General features: G+C 42.3%; 1 protein-coding gene and 1 long non-coding RNA gene across 2 annotated transcripts in view; one reads left to right on the top strand and one right to left on the bottom strand.

Moving 5' to 3' along the window:
• LOC127584756 (calcium-activated potassium channel subunit alpha-1-like) overlaps positions 1–7,476 on the top strand; it is a 779,405-nt gene extending 771,929 nt beyond the window's left edge. Inside the window, 1 exon segment of the mRNA XM_052041687.1 lies at positions 5,503–7,476. Coding sequence (XP_051897647.1) covers positions 5,503–5,654 — 152 coding nt within the window. The 3' untranslated portion in view covers positions 5,655–7,476.
• Positions 1–16,658, bottom strand: part of LOC127584757 (uncharacterized) — a 42,707-nt gene extending 26,049 nt beyond the window's left edge. Inside the window, exons 1-2 of the long non-coding RNA XR_007958428.1 lie at positions 16,599–16,658; positions 14,833–14,940 (exon numbers count right to left, since the gene is read on the bottom strand). This is a non-coding gene — a long non-coding RNA (uncharacterized LOC127584757). The remainder of the gene's footprint in view (positions 1–14,832; positions 14,941–16,598) is intronic.
• Positions 16,659–17,023: the final 365 nt, after the last annotated feature.

Genomic DNA, 17,023 nt, shown 5'->3' with positions numbered 1-17,023 from the left:
ATCCAGCATCTACAAGGCTCAAGTCAGGAAAGTGATGGAATATCCTCCACTTGCCTGGATCAGTGCAGCTGCAACAACCCTCAAGAAGCTCAACAGGAATGGAACTGGAGTAGCCAAATACACAATGTGGCTACAAGAGCAGGTCAGATGCTAAGAATCCTTTGGCAAGTAACTCACCTCCTTACTTCCCAAAGTCTGTCCACCATCGACAAGCTTCAAGTCAGGAGCGTGATGGAGAACTTTCCACCTGCCTGGATAATTCCAGGACATAGCAACTCACTTGATAGGCACCCCATCCACAACCATTCACTCACTCCACCACCGACCCACAGTAGCAGCACTTTGTACCATCTACAGGATGCACCGCAGCAACTCACCAAGACTCCTCAGACAACACCTTGCAAACCCACCACCTCTACCAGCTAGAAGGTCAAGGGCAGCAAAAGCACGGGGAACACCACCCCTTGGAAGTTGCCCTCCAAGCCGCACACCATCCTGACTTGGAAATATATCGCTGTTCCTTCACCGTCGTTGGGGTCAAAATCCTGGAACTCCTTCCCTAACTGCACTGTGGAAATACTCATACCTCAAGGACTGCAGCCGTTCAAGAAGGCAGCTCACCACCACCTTCTCAAGGGCAATTTGGGATGGGCAATTAAATACTGGCTCAGCCCATGAAGCCCACTTCCCCTGAATGAATAAAAAAAAGCACAGGAGTAGACAGTCAGCCCCTGGAACCTGCTCTGCCTCAATCTCATAGCTGATCCAAATTTCCTCAAAGCTACCTTCCCATATTCTCCTCTTAATCCTTGATTCCCTTACTGATTAAAAGTCTATTATTTTTGAGTATATTCAAGGATTCAGGACCTTCAGGAAAGAATTACAAGAGAAAAAACTCTTCCTCATCTCAGTCTTAAACAGGCAGTCCTTTGTTCTTAAACCATCCCCTCTGGTCCAAGACTTTTCCATCGGGAAACATCCCCCCAGCATTTACCCAGTCAAGCCTTCCAAGAACCTCGCATGTTTCAAAAAGATGACCTCTCATTCTTCTATTCTCCAATGAGTGGAGTCCCGACTTGTTCACCCTTTCTCAGAAAACAATTCCTCCATATCCAGGATTATCCAACTGAACTTTCTCTGAACTGCCTTTAATGGCAATATATCTTTCCTTAAATGATGTGTGAGTTGGTAGGTTAATTGGTCACTGCAAGTCTCCTCTGGTGTGTAGTGAGTGGTAGAAGCTGGGAAAAATTGAAGAGAATCTCTGGAGAACAAAAAATTTAATTGGAGTAAGACTAATGTAATTGGAATTTTAATAGTCAGCACAGATTCAATGGGCTGAAGGGCCTGATTCTGTACTGTATAACTCTAAAACTGTTCACGGTACTCTTGATGTGGCCTCACTAATACTTTGTGCAGTTGTAGTAAGACTTCATTATTTTTACAATCCCTCTTGAAATAAAGTCACTTTCCATTAGCCTTTTCAATTACCTGCGCCTGTAGGCTCGCTTTCTAAGAATCATATAAAATCCCAAATCCTGTGTTCTCCAGCTTTCTGCAGTTTCTCTCCATTTAAGTAATAGTTACATCAATTTTCCTTCTAAAATGAACTACTTCACACTTTCCCACATTATACTCCATTTACCATTTTTTTGTCAACTGACTTAAACTACCAATACCTCTCTGTCCCATCTGCAAATTAAGCTATTGCACATTCACCTCCTTCCTCTAAATCATTGTGTGTGTATACACACACACACACACACACACACATTATGAACAACTGCTGTAGTCCCTGCACTGACTCCTGTAGTACCTCACTGGTTGGAAGTTGTTAACCTGAAAAAAGACCCCTTTATCTCCATTTCCTTCTGATTAGCTAATCCTCGATCCACACTTCCAACACGATGAACTGACATCGAGTGAAGTAAAAGTTTTGTGTTGAAAGCCCACATATATTACATCTACAGGTTTCCCTTTATCTACTTGACCTGAAGCTTTCTCAAAGAATTCTCGTACATTTGTGAAGTCATGCTGACTCTGTTTGATCAGATCATGACTTTCCAAATGTCCTACTATTATGTCCTCAACAATTGATTCTAACACCTTTGCAATGGTAGACATTTGGCTAACCGCCTTCTGCTACCCCCTTGCTGCCTCCCACTCTTTTTGATTTTGGAAATACTGCTACTACGACCAGAGAACTCATGGCACCCAAAGAATGAAGACTACCTTCCATCAGTACTAACCATGCCGAGAAGATGAAGGTCTGCCCAAAATCTGCCTGGTTGCCTCTATTTACGTAGAGTGTGAAGGAAGCTTACCATTAAACTGTTCACCATGCGCTCTCCATCCAGTGTAGAATTGCAGCGGATTCTCACTGAACGGGAGGTGAAAGTCTCAAAAATTAGAGAATTGGCAAAGATCCCTACTCTGATCAGAACACTGGCCTGTTGCTGTAACTCATGTATTAAAGAAGATCTGCAAGAACTACTTTACATCCCAAAGTCATTCTCCTGTTGTGAAGGGGCCCCATAAAATTCTTTTATTGATCAGAGTTTATTAACCTGGAGTAAAATCAATAAAATAAGCATCCCCAAAACATTCTTACAATTTTTTGCTTCTTGCTGTGCAGCCTGGGATCTTTGGAAAATATTTCCACATAGTTATGAGCACAGAATTATTCAGCTTCAGGGAGCAGTGCTTTGTCCCAGCAGCCCTTCATCACTTGCAGTTGGAGCCAAACTCCTCCCAGTCCCATTCCCCGATATCACACCTCAATCCCCCAATACAATAAGAGCAGCCCTTGAGATTTTCACAGTCTATTGTTAACAGTCAACAAAACAAAATCCTTAAAGGCCTGCTTAAAAAGTCAGGATTCTTTACAGTCTTTTATGATGTCAATCATGGATTTTGCTTTCAAAATACAAGTTCCCAAAAGTGCCTGGGCTACTGAACAAATATTTTTGTTTGTGGGACATCATTTCATGTGCCACTCAGTGACATGATTCAGGGGCAGTAAGCAGGACTTTGAATGCGCAGGTCATTACCAATTTAGTTAAAATTTATGCATAAACCAGACATTGTCTATGTTTTACAATAAGTAATTTTACCAAACAATAATAATAACCAAAAATATCTTCAAACAAGTTTGAAATTGCATCTGTTACCCAGAGGTGTGAGTATCAATAGCCAAACTTAATAAGAAACAACATTATGTCCTAATGTTACCTTAATCTGCTTCCTTCCTTACATCAACCCTCAACCTTGGCATACTGTTCACCACTTGTATTCTGCCCTACAATCGGTAACATCGTCACCCACTTCAGGCCAAACTCCCAGCTTATTTATCCAGATCCTTTTCCATGGAGATCTCAAGTGTGTGTGTGTGTGTGTGTGTGTGTGTGTGTGGGGGGGGGGGGGGGGGGGGGGGTGGGTGCGCACGCGCACGCGTGTGTGTGTGTGTGTAGGGGAGGCATTGTTATTGGAGGAAGGGAGCTTTTAACCCCTAACCCAAGCCAGAATCTGCATCTAGATCACCATCATCTCTTAGTATTTTAAATATATCAACATCTTCCTCCTCAGATGTTCTGAGCATATCAAGTTTAACCTATTCAATTCCCAGGAGTTCGATAATCTATAAAAGAAAAAGACCCTTGGTGACAAATGTGTTAGTTGGTTCTACACACCGTCCCCAAAGCTCGACGCCCATCACAGATTTGTGAAATCTGCCAGTGACTATTGGCTGAATATCAATACCCACATCAATCATTGACAGTCCATGGAACAGGCCACATCTGGCTGCAAGTCCAGAAAAATAATATCATGGCTCTCCACACCTGGGCTTTGCAACTTTAGATTCATAAAAAACATTATAAATAATTGTTTTATTTCACAACCCAAGTTGTAGAACATTATCTTTCAACCGTCTGCTTATGGATAAGGTGCGTGAAATGAAAGTGCCAACATTAGTCAGAAAGGGTTTCACTCACACATTAGGTTTCAAACTTGTCTGGTTTTACAGGATTTGGTGGGAAACTACCTTTATCGAGAAGGATTTAGCTCTAGCAAGAAAAGTATTTTTCTAAAGCTACACACTTAAGAGACTGCATGGACTTGAGACTGCACCACAATGGAACAGGATTCTCTCCTTGCCAAGCTGTATTGTGGCCAATTACCACAGGGACACAATGGGAATGGAGAAGGAGTGAATCAAAGATTCCCTCCCCCAATGACTTCAACGTTCTACCGAGGACAAAGGAGTGTGTATTTGCACCCGATGATCTTCCATTTCCTGCTTCAGTTAATGGAACAGAGTTAACGTTTCAGGTCAGAGACTGTTCCAAGGAAACATTAGCTCTGTTTCTCTCTCTCCACAGATGCTGCCTGACTTTGAGTGTTTCAAACATTTTCTGTTTTTATTTCAGGTTTCCAACATCTGCAGTGCCTTTGATTTTAATCAGTTGAATAAATTATGGTTTTACAACTGTCCAAAGGTCTGATTCTGCAAACACAGTATTCTCCAATGGTGAGAGACCTGGACAGTTTAAAATGTTGTGCCCCCACAGCTGAATTTCTGTTCAGAAAGTTATGGGTTCAAATCCTGGATTGGCCTCTCACTTCAACTTGTCTGCTTCACTTGAGCAGTCAGTTAGCAGTCAGCTTGCCTCTTAACTATTGCAGTAATGGAACACTGCAGAAAGGCAAGGTACTCCATCAAAGAGAGAGGAAGAAAGCCAATTGCAAGCAGTGGTTGAATTCTCCTATCTGGTGAGGAAGGCAAGCTTTGCAGACGTTTCTGAATCTACCCTGTTCCACCAAGCCCTCTTGCAGCAAGGCTTGTAAAGGCAGCAGGTAAAATGAGAAAGGAAAAAAAATGCCTGTAAAACTGAACAATCTCACTATATCAAACAAGACATCATATTGTTATTGGTTTTCACAAATGTTGTCACGTCAAAATGTAGTCAGTTTTTTGTTGCTTTGATTTTATTTTACATTTACAATACCTCTGCGCCATAAGCTGAGAGTTTCAAAGCAATTGAACCAGTTTAGGGGCGGCTGCCATCTGAGTCTGAAAGAAAGCACTGTTTTTCCTCTCTCTTTCCAACTCTGGTCCACTGGGAGCCCTCCACATAAAAACCCCATCAATAATTCAGGTCTTTTGATTACTTTAAAAGTTCCATTGAATTACAGCTACCAAAAAAATGTCTGTTTGACGTGAAGATGAATGTGGATGGACACTGCAGAATGCTGGCAACCTGTGGATCATGTCAGAACAGATTGTAACTTTATCATTCTGTCACAGGGAATAATTTAAACCACTTAATCAGTCAGGATCACAGTGGAGGAGGGAACATGTCATGAATTCCAATTTTACAATCTGTCAAACATGTAACAGTGTTAACACTTTTTTCCCCCAGCCCACAAGACTAACCATAATGTTTTTCTCTCTTTTCCCTCCTCGCTCCCTCACTCATCTGTGGCACCTCGGTTCCATTGCAGAAAAGAAATGGTTTACAGATGAAACTGATAACGCCTTCCCCAGGAACATTCAGATAAAACCACTGAGCGGTCACATGGCTAATCAAATCAATCAGTACAAATCCACCAGCAGTTTGATCCCACCCATCAGAGAGGTAGAAGATGAATGTTGATACTTGTACAAACTCTAAACTGAGAGGGAGACATTGTGAAGCACCTTTAACTAGATGCTGGCTTTGACACTCCATGGACCTTGCCGTTACACAGCAGTTGAAGGACCATACACGTCACTCCACCAAGAAGCAGCAACTATCTGCCCTTGAAAATTATCTGCTTGTCCAGCATGGAATCACAGGTTTTATTGAATGGTTTCACTGATAACTTGAAGACAATCGATGCAGACTGAATATTATGGCCAGTTATGATTAGAAGGTCTTTATTTTATAATGCAAAACTTTGTTGTTTCCTACTTTGTAACTTCTTTCTTTTTGTGACCAGACTCGGATTTTGTTTCCCTTTGGAGGATGAAGGTCACAAAAAAAAATATTAGTTAAATGTACACAATCCCTCAATAAATGAAATAATAAAACCAGTATACTTCTAGCAGTGAGGCTTCCATTGTGGTCTGATGACTAGCATGTGAATGCTTTCAGAATATAAGCTGTTATCTGTCCTGTGTTCAGGTAGGGCATAGAGCAAGTCCTGTGTTACAAATTGTTCAACAATATGTTATTGCCCATTATTCAGTTTTCCATCTCTGAATTTCTTTTCTGTTTTGCTAAGATACAGAAGTGCTTGACCATATGGTCTCCTGTGGAAGAGAACATTTCAAGCCAAGTGCTATTTTTCTGCAATCACCCATTTTCTCCTCTTTTAAACTGTTTTGAAATGGGAATTTTGAGACGCCACAAATTAGTTAACACCATAAAGTAGATTGTACTTTGCAGTATATTCTGGGTGGATAAGACATTAATGTTAATTCGATGAAGTAGAAAACAATATTGCAGAGTTGACTAACTGAAGCAAACTTGCACAGCATCTTAACTTAGTTCATAGTTCCCAAGCTGCACTTACTGACCCAAGGAACTCAATGTCTGACTGTTGGTGTGACACCCCACCACACCCCTCACCCCCACTCCCAACCCCCTCACAGAGAAGACAGCCATCACAAGAAGACAGCTGACCTAGGCTTACTGCAAATTCACAGTACTGGGATAGGAAAAGAAACACAGCAGGCATCCTTACTCTTTGTACTCAGATCTTGCTGTGACAATCCCACAAGTTTAGGTTCTATCTTTAGCTAAAACTTTATCTCAGCTTCATTGTCCGTTCTGTGACTGCAACACTGAACACATCCGTACTGCAACCAGATAACACCTTGTTCTGGAGTGATTTTTGAATTGTGATTACTTTGTTGTTACATTTTGTAGGCAGTAGAGTGAACAATTGTGAATAAAATATAATACTATTGATTGGATTGTTAATAAGGAAAACTTGCTAACCTGTTTTAATCTTCAGCATCTACCATTCAAGTTTGACTCTTTCATGCTGCCTGAGGTTGGGAATTAAGTGGATTAAAACCCAACAACAACTAAAAGCTAACTTTACTGCTCTTACCGAGAAAATATGCACCTTCATTATTATTTGGCATGTTTTAGGTTTTGCATTTGCACAACTTTCCTTCTTTAAATTTCGTTCCTGAACTCTGTGTCGTTCTCGTTGCTCAGCTGCTCCCGCAGCCTTGCTGTGAAGACAATCACAGCAAGGGCTCCTGTGTCCTCCTCAATTTTTATTTTTGGTTTGCAATTTTTTTTTAAATGAGTTTCCTTTCTCTAGGAAATTAGAGAAGATTAATATGACGGTGTTCAGATTTGATTGACCTGGCGCTGTCATATCTGATATCTGGTGATAATATTTTGTCTTGTACAAAAAGAGTTTGTACATATATTGTACATGGTTTCATTTTGTATTTTTTCTCAGATTAAAACTGTTGTATTTGTGTCCAATGAAAGAATGTTGTGAGTTCTTTGCAATTTTTTATTTTCAGCTCACTGAGTGGCAGGACACCAATGGATTAATTGTTTCCTTTTCCCAGAATCCTGCACTGGGATCTGATTTCTCTTCAAAGGAAAAATTATACAAAAGTTCAAAGGGAAAGATTTCCTCCCCAATAAATAAATACATAGACAGGGATCAGAGCACATATTCCGACATGTTCAATGTAATGGACATTCACAACAACTAAGGATATGCCCCAATTCATTGGAAATGGATATTCTGATAGAACTAACACAACATGCTATTTCCTTGCCTTTTAATGCGTGTTCCTTTATAATTTCATACACTTATAGAGCTTTATTTAAAATGTATTCATTTTTGCGCTGCAGGTGTCACGCCCTTTATTTCTTGGAATGCAGGAGACTGAGGGGTGATCTTAGAGACGTGTATAAGATCATGAGGGGTATAGATAGGGTGAAGGCACACAGTCGTTTTCCCAGGGGAAGGGGGAACTAAAAACTAAAATCAGACGGCATAGGTTTAAGGCAAGAGGGGAAAGATTTAAAGGGGACCTGAGGGACAACTTCTTCACGCAAAAGGTGGTGCATATATGGAATGAGCTGCCAGGGAGTGGTTGAGGCGGGTACAATAACAACATTTAAAAGACATTTGGATAAGCACATGGATAGGAAAGGTTTAGAGGGATACAGGCCAGACAAGGGCAAATGGGGCAAGCTTGGTGGGCACCTTGGTCGGTATGGACGAGTTGGGCCGAAGGGCCTGCTTCCATGCTGTTTTACTCTATGACTCTACCCATCTTTAATTAGCCCTTGAACCAAGTTGCCTGCTTGGCTAGTTAAGAAGGCAAGAGAGAACCAGATCGCAGGTCCTCCCTAGCTTACGGACGCCCAACTTATGTACAGCCCATACATAGGATCGAGCTTCTGGGAGACCGGCAGGATGGATTTGTTGACTGCTGAGGGGCTGCAGGTATCTTCTGCCGGGTGGAAACTCGGTTCATGGCCACGTTTCCGACTTGCGAACTGTCCGGGTTACAAACAGTTCGCAGGAACGGAACCTGTCGTGAAATGGGGTGGACCTGTTCTGGGAATCTGGAGTCACAAATATGCCAGACCCAACAAAGGCTGGAAGAGTCTCTTCTCTGTGTGACTTAGTGAACGGAGATTTTTTTACAACAATGAGATTGTTTCAAGGCCAACATTACTGATGCTAGCTTTTTATTCCAATTTGCTTTTAATTAACAATTTAAAGTCATGGTGGCATTTGAACTCCATGTTTAAACTACTTCTGACCATTACAGGGATAGGGAGATGGGTGAAGCTGCAGTCACATGTCACGGCCAAGTGCAGGCTTGGAACGGCACCGACAATGGACACAGTACTTTGCCAACATGGGGTGGGTTTGGCAGTACCCCACAGATGGGCTCACTACGCGATAACTGTGGGTCAATGAAAAGCAAGAGAATTCACACCACCAACATGCAGCCCCTCTAAATCTCAGGGCTGTACAGATGAGTGGGGGATCAGGCAATCCCACCAATACCAAACCAAGATTATTTGCTGAAGGCCCTCGGTTCAGGCAAGGGTTTACAACAACTGTCTCCACCCCACGTAACAGATCAAATGATCAGTGTGTACTGAGTCACCATTAAGAACCTCACGCTGCAGCTGAGATTAAAATGGCATCTTGTCCAGCCAAAGTCTTCCGTATTTGGGGCATAGGAAGGGTGAATGTACACTGTCTTTTACCCAGGGAAAGAGAATCAAAAACTACAAGGCAGAGGTTTAAGGCGAGAGGGGAAGGATTTAAAAGAGACCTGAGGGGTAACTTCTTCACACAGACGGTGACGCATATGTGGAACAAGCTGCAAGAAGAAGTGGTGGAGACAATGACAATATTTAAAAGGCACTTGGACAGGTACATGGATAGAAAAGGTTCAGAAGGATATGGGCCAAACGCAGGCAAATGGGACTAGCTTAGCTGGATATCTCAGTCGGCATGGACGAGTTGGGCCAAAGGGCCTGCTTCCATGCTGTATGACTCTATATCATTTGGGATCCAATACTGAGTGCCCACAGTGAAAGTGGCAAACAAATGACCCAGAGATGATGAGGGAAAATGAAGATGCTGTTCCTCAGGTACCACAGGGATGTATCCTTGTCTCTCATTGACAAGGTCTAATCCTGGGTCCCCCATTTATTGCACAGTTACAACATCTTCCACAAATGTTTCACCTACAAGGGCTCCTACCTGCCAACACTGCCCATTTATGTTGTAACATCAACCAACCTCACAAAAGAACAACTCTCTGGCAGTGGATCCAAAAGTCTGTGTGTTCTGGTCATAATCCCTAACGAGATTAGAGGAACCCATTGGAAAATAGCAGGAATAGAGTTGCACTGACGGATCTGCCTCTTGAGGACGGGGAATGAAGGCATGGTGGATATTCCATATGTCTGACCAGGTTTCTCTCTGGAGGCCAGAATGTCAACCAAGACGATGCATTCTAACCACCAGACGGGTGAAAGGAGGCTCCACTCGTACAGACTCTTCATCCAGCCTTCAGACAGGTGACCAGACTTGGGAGGAGAGGGGTGGTTATGGACAGGTCCTCTACCACTTCCAATCCCTATCCCCATACCCCTATGGTCACCCCCTCCTCCCAGAAGGAAGGACATGCAGAAGAGATTCATTGGGATGTTGCCTGGAATGGGGGGGGGCTGTAATTTTAAGGAGAGATTGGATAGGTTGGGTTTATTCCGACCGGAATGTCGGAGGCTGAGGAGTGACCTTATAGAGTTTTATAAGACTATGATGGGCATGGATAGGATAGATCGTCAGAGTCTTCATCCCAGGGCAGGGGAGTCTTGAAGTAAAGGGCACAAGTTTAAAGTGAAAGGGGAGAAACTAAAAGGAGATTTGAGGGAAAAGTTCAAAGAGGGTGGTGACTATCTAGAACAAGTTGCCAGAGGAGATGGCAAGGCATTTGGACAAGTAGTTGGATAGGAAAGGGGTGAAGGAGTATGGGTCTAATGCAGGCAAATGGGATGAGTATTAATCGACATCACGGTCGACATGGACGAGGTGGCTGAAACGGCTTACGTGCTGCACAATTCTAACCCTGGTGTAAGTCAATGCCAAAATCACCTCTGCAGGATCTATGTGGCCAACACACTTCCTGTCAATGAAAGTTGCATCCCCCAAAACGTGTATTACCGGTGTTTGGGGACCTGTGGTAATAATCACAATAAAAATAATCTGGGGGTGGGGTGAACTTTAAGTAATTGCTACACAGGAGGACGATTACTGGATGGAATTCTCCACCATAAAGTTTTGCTGCTGCAGTCAACAAGTTTCTTCAAAAGGAGATACCATTGCACAGGGAGCTTGGACCACAATCGAGAAGAGAATGGGACTAGGCCAATGGAGAAGAGTACCAGTACCAGCACAGGTTTGAAGGACTGAATGTCCTGAATGTACTGCAACATTTCAAGGTCATGAGCGGGATGGACATCCGGGCAAAATCTCTTTCTTTTCTGGTTTCTGACAATTCCATGCCCTTGACCAAATAATGCCAAGATCACAAAGTCAGTTCAATAGGAAAAATACCTACTGCCTGAACTGGTGCCTTTACCATTTCCTCCTCTCCCTTCTACAACCATTACACTGCTCACATGGAAAAGCGAGAAGTGAAAAGGTGTATCACATTGAGTTCCGTCAGCTTGTGGTGGGGCTGATAAGTGGCTGTAAAGCAGAATGAAGATGTTTCATCTGCAGAAAGCCCAGAGTTTTTCAGTCCTATGAATCACTCCCCCTGCCTGGCTGCATTGGAAATGGTAGTTTAGCTGAATCATAGAACTATTACCACACACACACACACACACACACACACACACACACACACACAATGCTGAATCTGTACCAATTTTGTGAGGTCATAGAACATAGAACAGTATAGCACAGGAACAGGCCCTTTGGCCCACAATGTTGTGTCAAACTAATTAAACTAGTAATTAAATACATAACTAAACCAATCCCTTCTGCCTGCACAAGGTCCATATCCCTCCATTCTCTGCACAATCGTGTGCCTAAGGGCCTCTTAAATACCACTATCGTATCTGCCTCCACCACCACCCCTGGCAGCACATTCCAGGCACCCAACACTCTCTGTGTAAAAAACTTGCCCCACACATCTCCTTTGAACTTAACCCCTCTCATCTTAACTGCATGCCCTTGAGTTAGACATTTCAACCCTGGGAAAAAGATACCAGCTGTCTACTCTATGCCTCTCATAATCTTATAAATTTATATTAGGAGGTCATTACACTTACTATTACTCCCTGTAATCCCCAAATAGTTTTCCTTCAAGTACACATAAAACTGATTTTTGAAAACTATGTTTGAAATTGCTTCTGACACCTAGCCTTCCAGATCCTAATTCATTGCAAATACTTTCTTCTTGTGTTCTTGGACTCTACTTTTGTTTTAAATCTATGACCCCTGCTTCTGATCCCTTCCTTCAATGGAAACACTTCCTTTTTGCTCATTTTGTCTGAACTCTTCATAATATTGAACTTGTCCATATCTCAACCTTAGCTCCAAGAAGAACCAACCCTGCTTCTCTAGTCTGTTCACAGAATTGAAATCTCTCTCATTTGAGGAACTAAACCAAATCAGAAGTGCTGGAAGAACTTAGCCAGTCAAGCAGCCTCTGTGGAAAGAGAAACCAGCCAATGCTTCAGGTCGAAGACTCTTCATCAGAACCAGGGTCTATGACCGGAAACAATAACTGGTTTCTCTTTCCACAGTTGCTGCTTGACTGGCTGAAGTTTTTCCACCATTTCCGTTTTTTTATTCAGATTCCAGCATTTGCAGTTTTATTTCTTTACCTTTCCAGTAAATCCCTTTAAGGTAAGATAAGATACCTTTACTAGTCACATGTACATTGAAACACACTGTGAAATACATCTTTTTGCATAGTGTTCTGGGGGCAGCCCACAAGTGTCGCCACGTTTCCGGCGCCAACAGAGCACACCCACAACTTCCTAACCTGTACGTCTTTGGAATGTGGAAGGAAACCGGAGCACCCGGAGGAAACCCACGCAGACACGGGGAGAACGTACAAACTCCTTACAGACAGTGGCCAGATTTGAACCCGGGTCGCTGGCTCTGTAAATTGTTACGCTAACCGTTACACTACCGTGCCTTCTAGACTTTCACATCCTTCCTGAAGTGTGGTGACCAGAATTAGACACAATTCTTCCAAGCGGCATCTCACAGCTTCACAAGAGATCAGGAATAAGGGGAAAAAGTACCATCTCACTGCGGTTTCAACAAGAACTGTGAGAAGGACAGCTCCTTTCCTGCTGTTATGAGACTCTTGAATGGACCTCTTGTATGATAAAGATGAACTCATGATCTCTCAATCTACCTCGTCATGGCCCTTGCATCTCATTTGTCTACCTGCACTGCACTTTCTCTGTAACACCGTATTCTGCATTCCATTAATATTTTTTCCTTTTTGTACTACTCTAAGGTACTTATGTATGGAATGATCTGTCTGGATGGCAGCAAATAAAGTTTTTCACTGTATCTCAGTACATGAGACAAAAATTAACCAATCACCATTATATTGAAATGACAAAGAAAACTAGATAAAACTTTTAATGAGTAACTGGCATAGAATTTAAACCTAAGAGGCTTTGACATAATTTTAAGCAGCTTCACTCAGCAACAAATGGGAATGTATTTACAGTACTTGGCTCATAGCTGTTGCAAATCCTGAACATGACTTGCAGCTGCAGATGTAAATTCTACAAAAGTGTAGGAAGCGCACACCACAGGGGACTATTAGAATGATCACCACCATTACAGGGATACAACTCTTGACACATGGTTGTGTGACACATTTTTAACTCTCCTATCACATTATACCAGACTGGCTGTCAGTCAGAAGAACTACTTTTGATACAATGATGGAAAACTCGAAGTAGCATTAACCCCTGACCAGTCATTTCTTCAATGGGATAAAATCTCCCTTAGCCAGAGTACCTTGACCTATTTGATACTTAATGCATTTTCTCACTCACTCACAATGCTTTCGAAAATATCACTTAACATAATGCAAGAAAGACTTTCAACAATACATTTCAAAGCACCCAAAATCACAAAGTAGCAAGGAGATGTTAAACAAGGTTCCTGCAGTAACTAAAGCTTTTCTTTAACAACTAAATGTATTTTATTTGAGCTTGCAGTACAGTATCTGCAGAAAATACAATGGAAGGAAATACAATAAGGGGTCAGTTTTGGAAATGGGGACAATTACTTTAGCATTTGAAGACTACTATACATTGTCCGTGAAGCACTTGCAGACATTTTAAGGTTGTGAATGGTGCTATATAAATACAAATCTCTTTGCTTTTCAGACAATTATGAAACTGTGCACTTATAAGAAACTACAAGTTAAGTCATTCTACAACTAGGTCAGGGACTGAACGTTTTGAGCAATATGACACAGCTTTAGTTCCTCGTCAGCACACTGCTGTGTAATCTGGTGTGAAGTGAGCGGAACCACATTTAGGCAAGAAATCTGAGACTATCTCCAGAAGCCAGCTTAAAAAGTTACAGACCAGAGCATGCCTTGCAACTTTCTGCATGTCATTTTAAATCAGCTTGATGTCAGCAGTGAGTTAACAAGACAGTTGACTACAAATAATAAAACTTAACCATTAAGAATGCCAGTGTTCCAGCACAGTACAAAGACAGGCTGCAACTCAAGAATCCACACAAATTTAGTTTGCTCTCCACAGGCCAACGTTTTTCTATATGTACTTTTTTTTGGGAAGAAAGTCATTATTTTTCTGTGATTTTTCATTACGGTGAAATTCTCCTGACCCCACAGAAAGTAAATCAAGTTTGTCAATTGAATTCTCCATCTAACTGAAGCTGCCACATTTTAAACTAATCACACGACACTGAAAATGCCCATCGACCTTATCCCTTACCGATAAGCTCAATCAACCGTCTGCCACAGCATCAATAGGGTTAACTGTCCACTCTGCACAAATCAGAAGCTAAAGCAAATTTCAGACACATCTGTCAACCATTCTCCATTTCCAGTCCTGCCAATATGAAGTTTGTGCCTCAGTGAAAATCCATGCCTTCTGAATCATGAGCAAGCCAGTAGACAGTTAAAGAATATCAGGCCCTTGTCTGTCCTGTCATTCAGTAAGGTCAGGGCTGATCCTCTGCCTGAGGTCCACAATGCCATATCATCCCCATATTCTCTCAGAATCCACAAAACCATTGATCATGGATTAAATGTACTCATACCTGGAAACTTCTGCATTTAGATGATTCGAGGTTCTTCAAGTCAACAACAGCAACTTCTTTGTGCACAGTTCTTGGCCCTGGGCAAATCCAGTGAATCTGTTGGTGTTCCTAAGATACAAAATCCTGAGATTTAATTTCCCACTTGCTACCAGGTGGAGTTGATAACACGATCCAGTAAACTTCAGCCCTTTCCATGAGTACAAATTGCAGTTGATGATGACTTATACACGTCAATGCTCACTTTAAAACTGAATATGCTGTACTAAACATATTAATACGTCAGGAGACACAAGAGATAAGATATCTTTATTAGTCACATGTACATCGAAACACACAGTGAAATACATCCTATTGCGCAGAGTGTTCTGGGGCCAGCCTGCAAGTGTCGCCACACATCCGGCGGCAACATAGCATGCCCACAACTTCCTAAGCCGTATGCCTTTGGAATGTGGGAGGAAACCGGAGCACCGAGAAGAAACCCACGGGGACAAAGGAATCTGCTGGAGGAACTCAGCGTGTTGAGCAGCATCTCTGGCGGGGGGGGGGGGGGGGGAGGAGTTGTCGATGTCTCATTTTGGGTGTCCTGGTACAGGGTTTTGACCCGAAATGTCGACAATTCTTTTCACCCCACAGCTGCTGCTCGACCCACTGTGTTCCTCCAGCAGGTTGTGTGCTGCATTTAAATACATCAGTCGTGATATCTGGCTTGTTGTAGAGGGTTATGGTTACTGTAGAAGGTTATGGGTAAATAGGGAAGAGTGGGAATAACGGCATTGCTCCCCCTGAAGCTGACACAGACCTGATGAACTGAATGGCCTTGCCGTGTCATTATAAGATTATAAATATCATCTGATGAACCGCAGACGCAAGAGACTGCAGATTCTGGAATCTGGAGCGAAAAACAAACTGCTGGAGGAACTCAGCGGGTCAAGCAGCATCTGTGGAGGGTCGAGACCCTTCATCTCGACTGTCCATCTCCCTCCACAGATGCTGCCTGACCCACTGAGTCCCTCCAGCAGTGCGTTTTTTGCAGCTTATGAACAGGGCTGGAAGGAGCTTCCAAAGCTGTGTCTTTACCTCTTCCTCCCACTACACGGTGTCCTCTCTGAAAAAAATCCATTGACTTGGAAACTACTGATATAGTCAGTTCCATTAACTTCAATGGAACCCAATGTGCGGTGGCGAACTCAGTGCTACTGTCAGGGTTTGGTAGTGTAGTGGTTAACAGGCTGGAAACCTGGAGCAGTGAATGTTGATCCAGCAACACAAGTTTAAATCCCATTCACTGACAGCTGGGGAGTTTAAATTCATGTAATTATACAAATTTGGAATTTAAGACTGCCAGCCTCAGTAACAGAATGTTGTTAAAAAGATAACATCTGGTTCAATGATATCCTTCAGGGAACGAAATCTCCTGTCCTGACATAGCCTGGACTACATGTGACTCCAGACCAACTCTTCAGATCAAGAACTATTGAGGACAAACAATAAATGCTGCAACTCACGAGCAAATAAAAAAGAACTTGTGACTAATATTCCTGTAAGTTTTATTCTCTGCCAACTAAAGGTGTATTTCTCCTTCAATGCATTTTTTAAAAACCTTCCCAAGTAAACTTCCAGGAGTCAGAATAGGCCTGATGAGTGTATTGGCTTTCTCAACCTTGATACCGCCAATTTAATATAAGACTGTTCTTAATCAATCTTTGCCTGAACTGAATGCACATACTACAAAAAGACACACTTAATAGCAATATTTTTGTACTTACCCAATGACTAGGAACTGCAAACAGAAAATCTCCACCCCTCCTCCTTTCCTTGGGTTTGAGGACCCCAATGATTGATGTCTAATCCATTGCCTGTTCAAATGCAGGCAACCCAAGCATTATCACTCATTCTCAGGGAACACTCTGCCTCTGAGAAATGAGTCAAAGTGCTGTAAGAAAAAAATAAGACTTTCCAGAAAGCCAAACCTAAATCCTGAAATGATTTCCCCCAGCTTTGGACAGCTTAAAGAAACAGCCTCTCTTAATCCCCATCTGAATGCCAATTTTTCAACGAGGACATTTAAACTCCAGTTAACATAAAAATGATGCTTCTTTAATGGCTGTGTAGTGCTCAAAATATTTCATTTCACTGTAAGTATAATAAAAAGGAACTTGTTATTCAGAAGATTGTCAAATGTGAGAAGCAC

Source organism: Pristis pectinata, chromosome 30, assembly GCF_009764475.1.
Source record: "Pristis pectinata isolate sPriPec2 chromosome 30, sPriPec2.1.pri, whole genome shotgun sequence".
Classification (NCBI taxonomy): Eukaryota; Metazoa; Chordata; class Chondrichthyes; order Rhinopristiformes; family Pristidae; genus Pristis; species Pristis pectinata.
The sequence above is the reverse complement of the archived record's forward strand: the minus strand, read 5'-3'. Positions and strand labels throughout refer to the sequence as shown.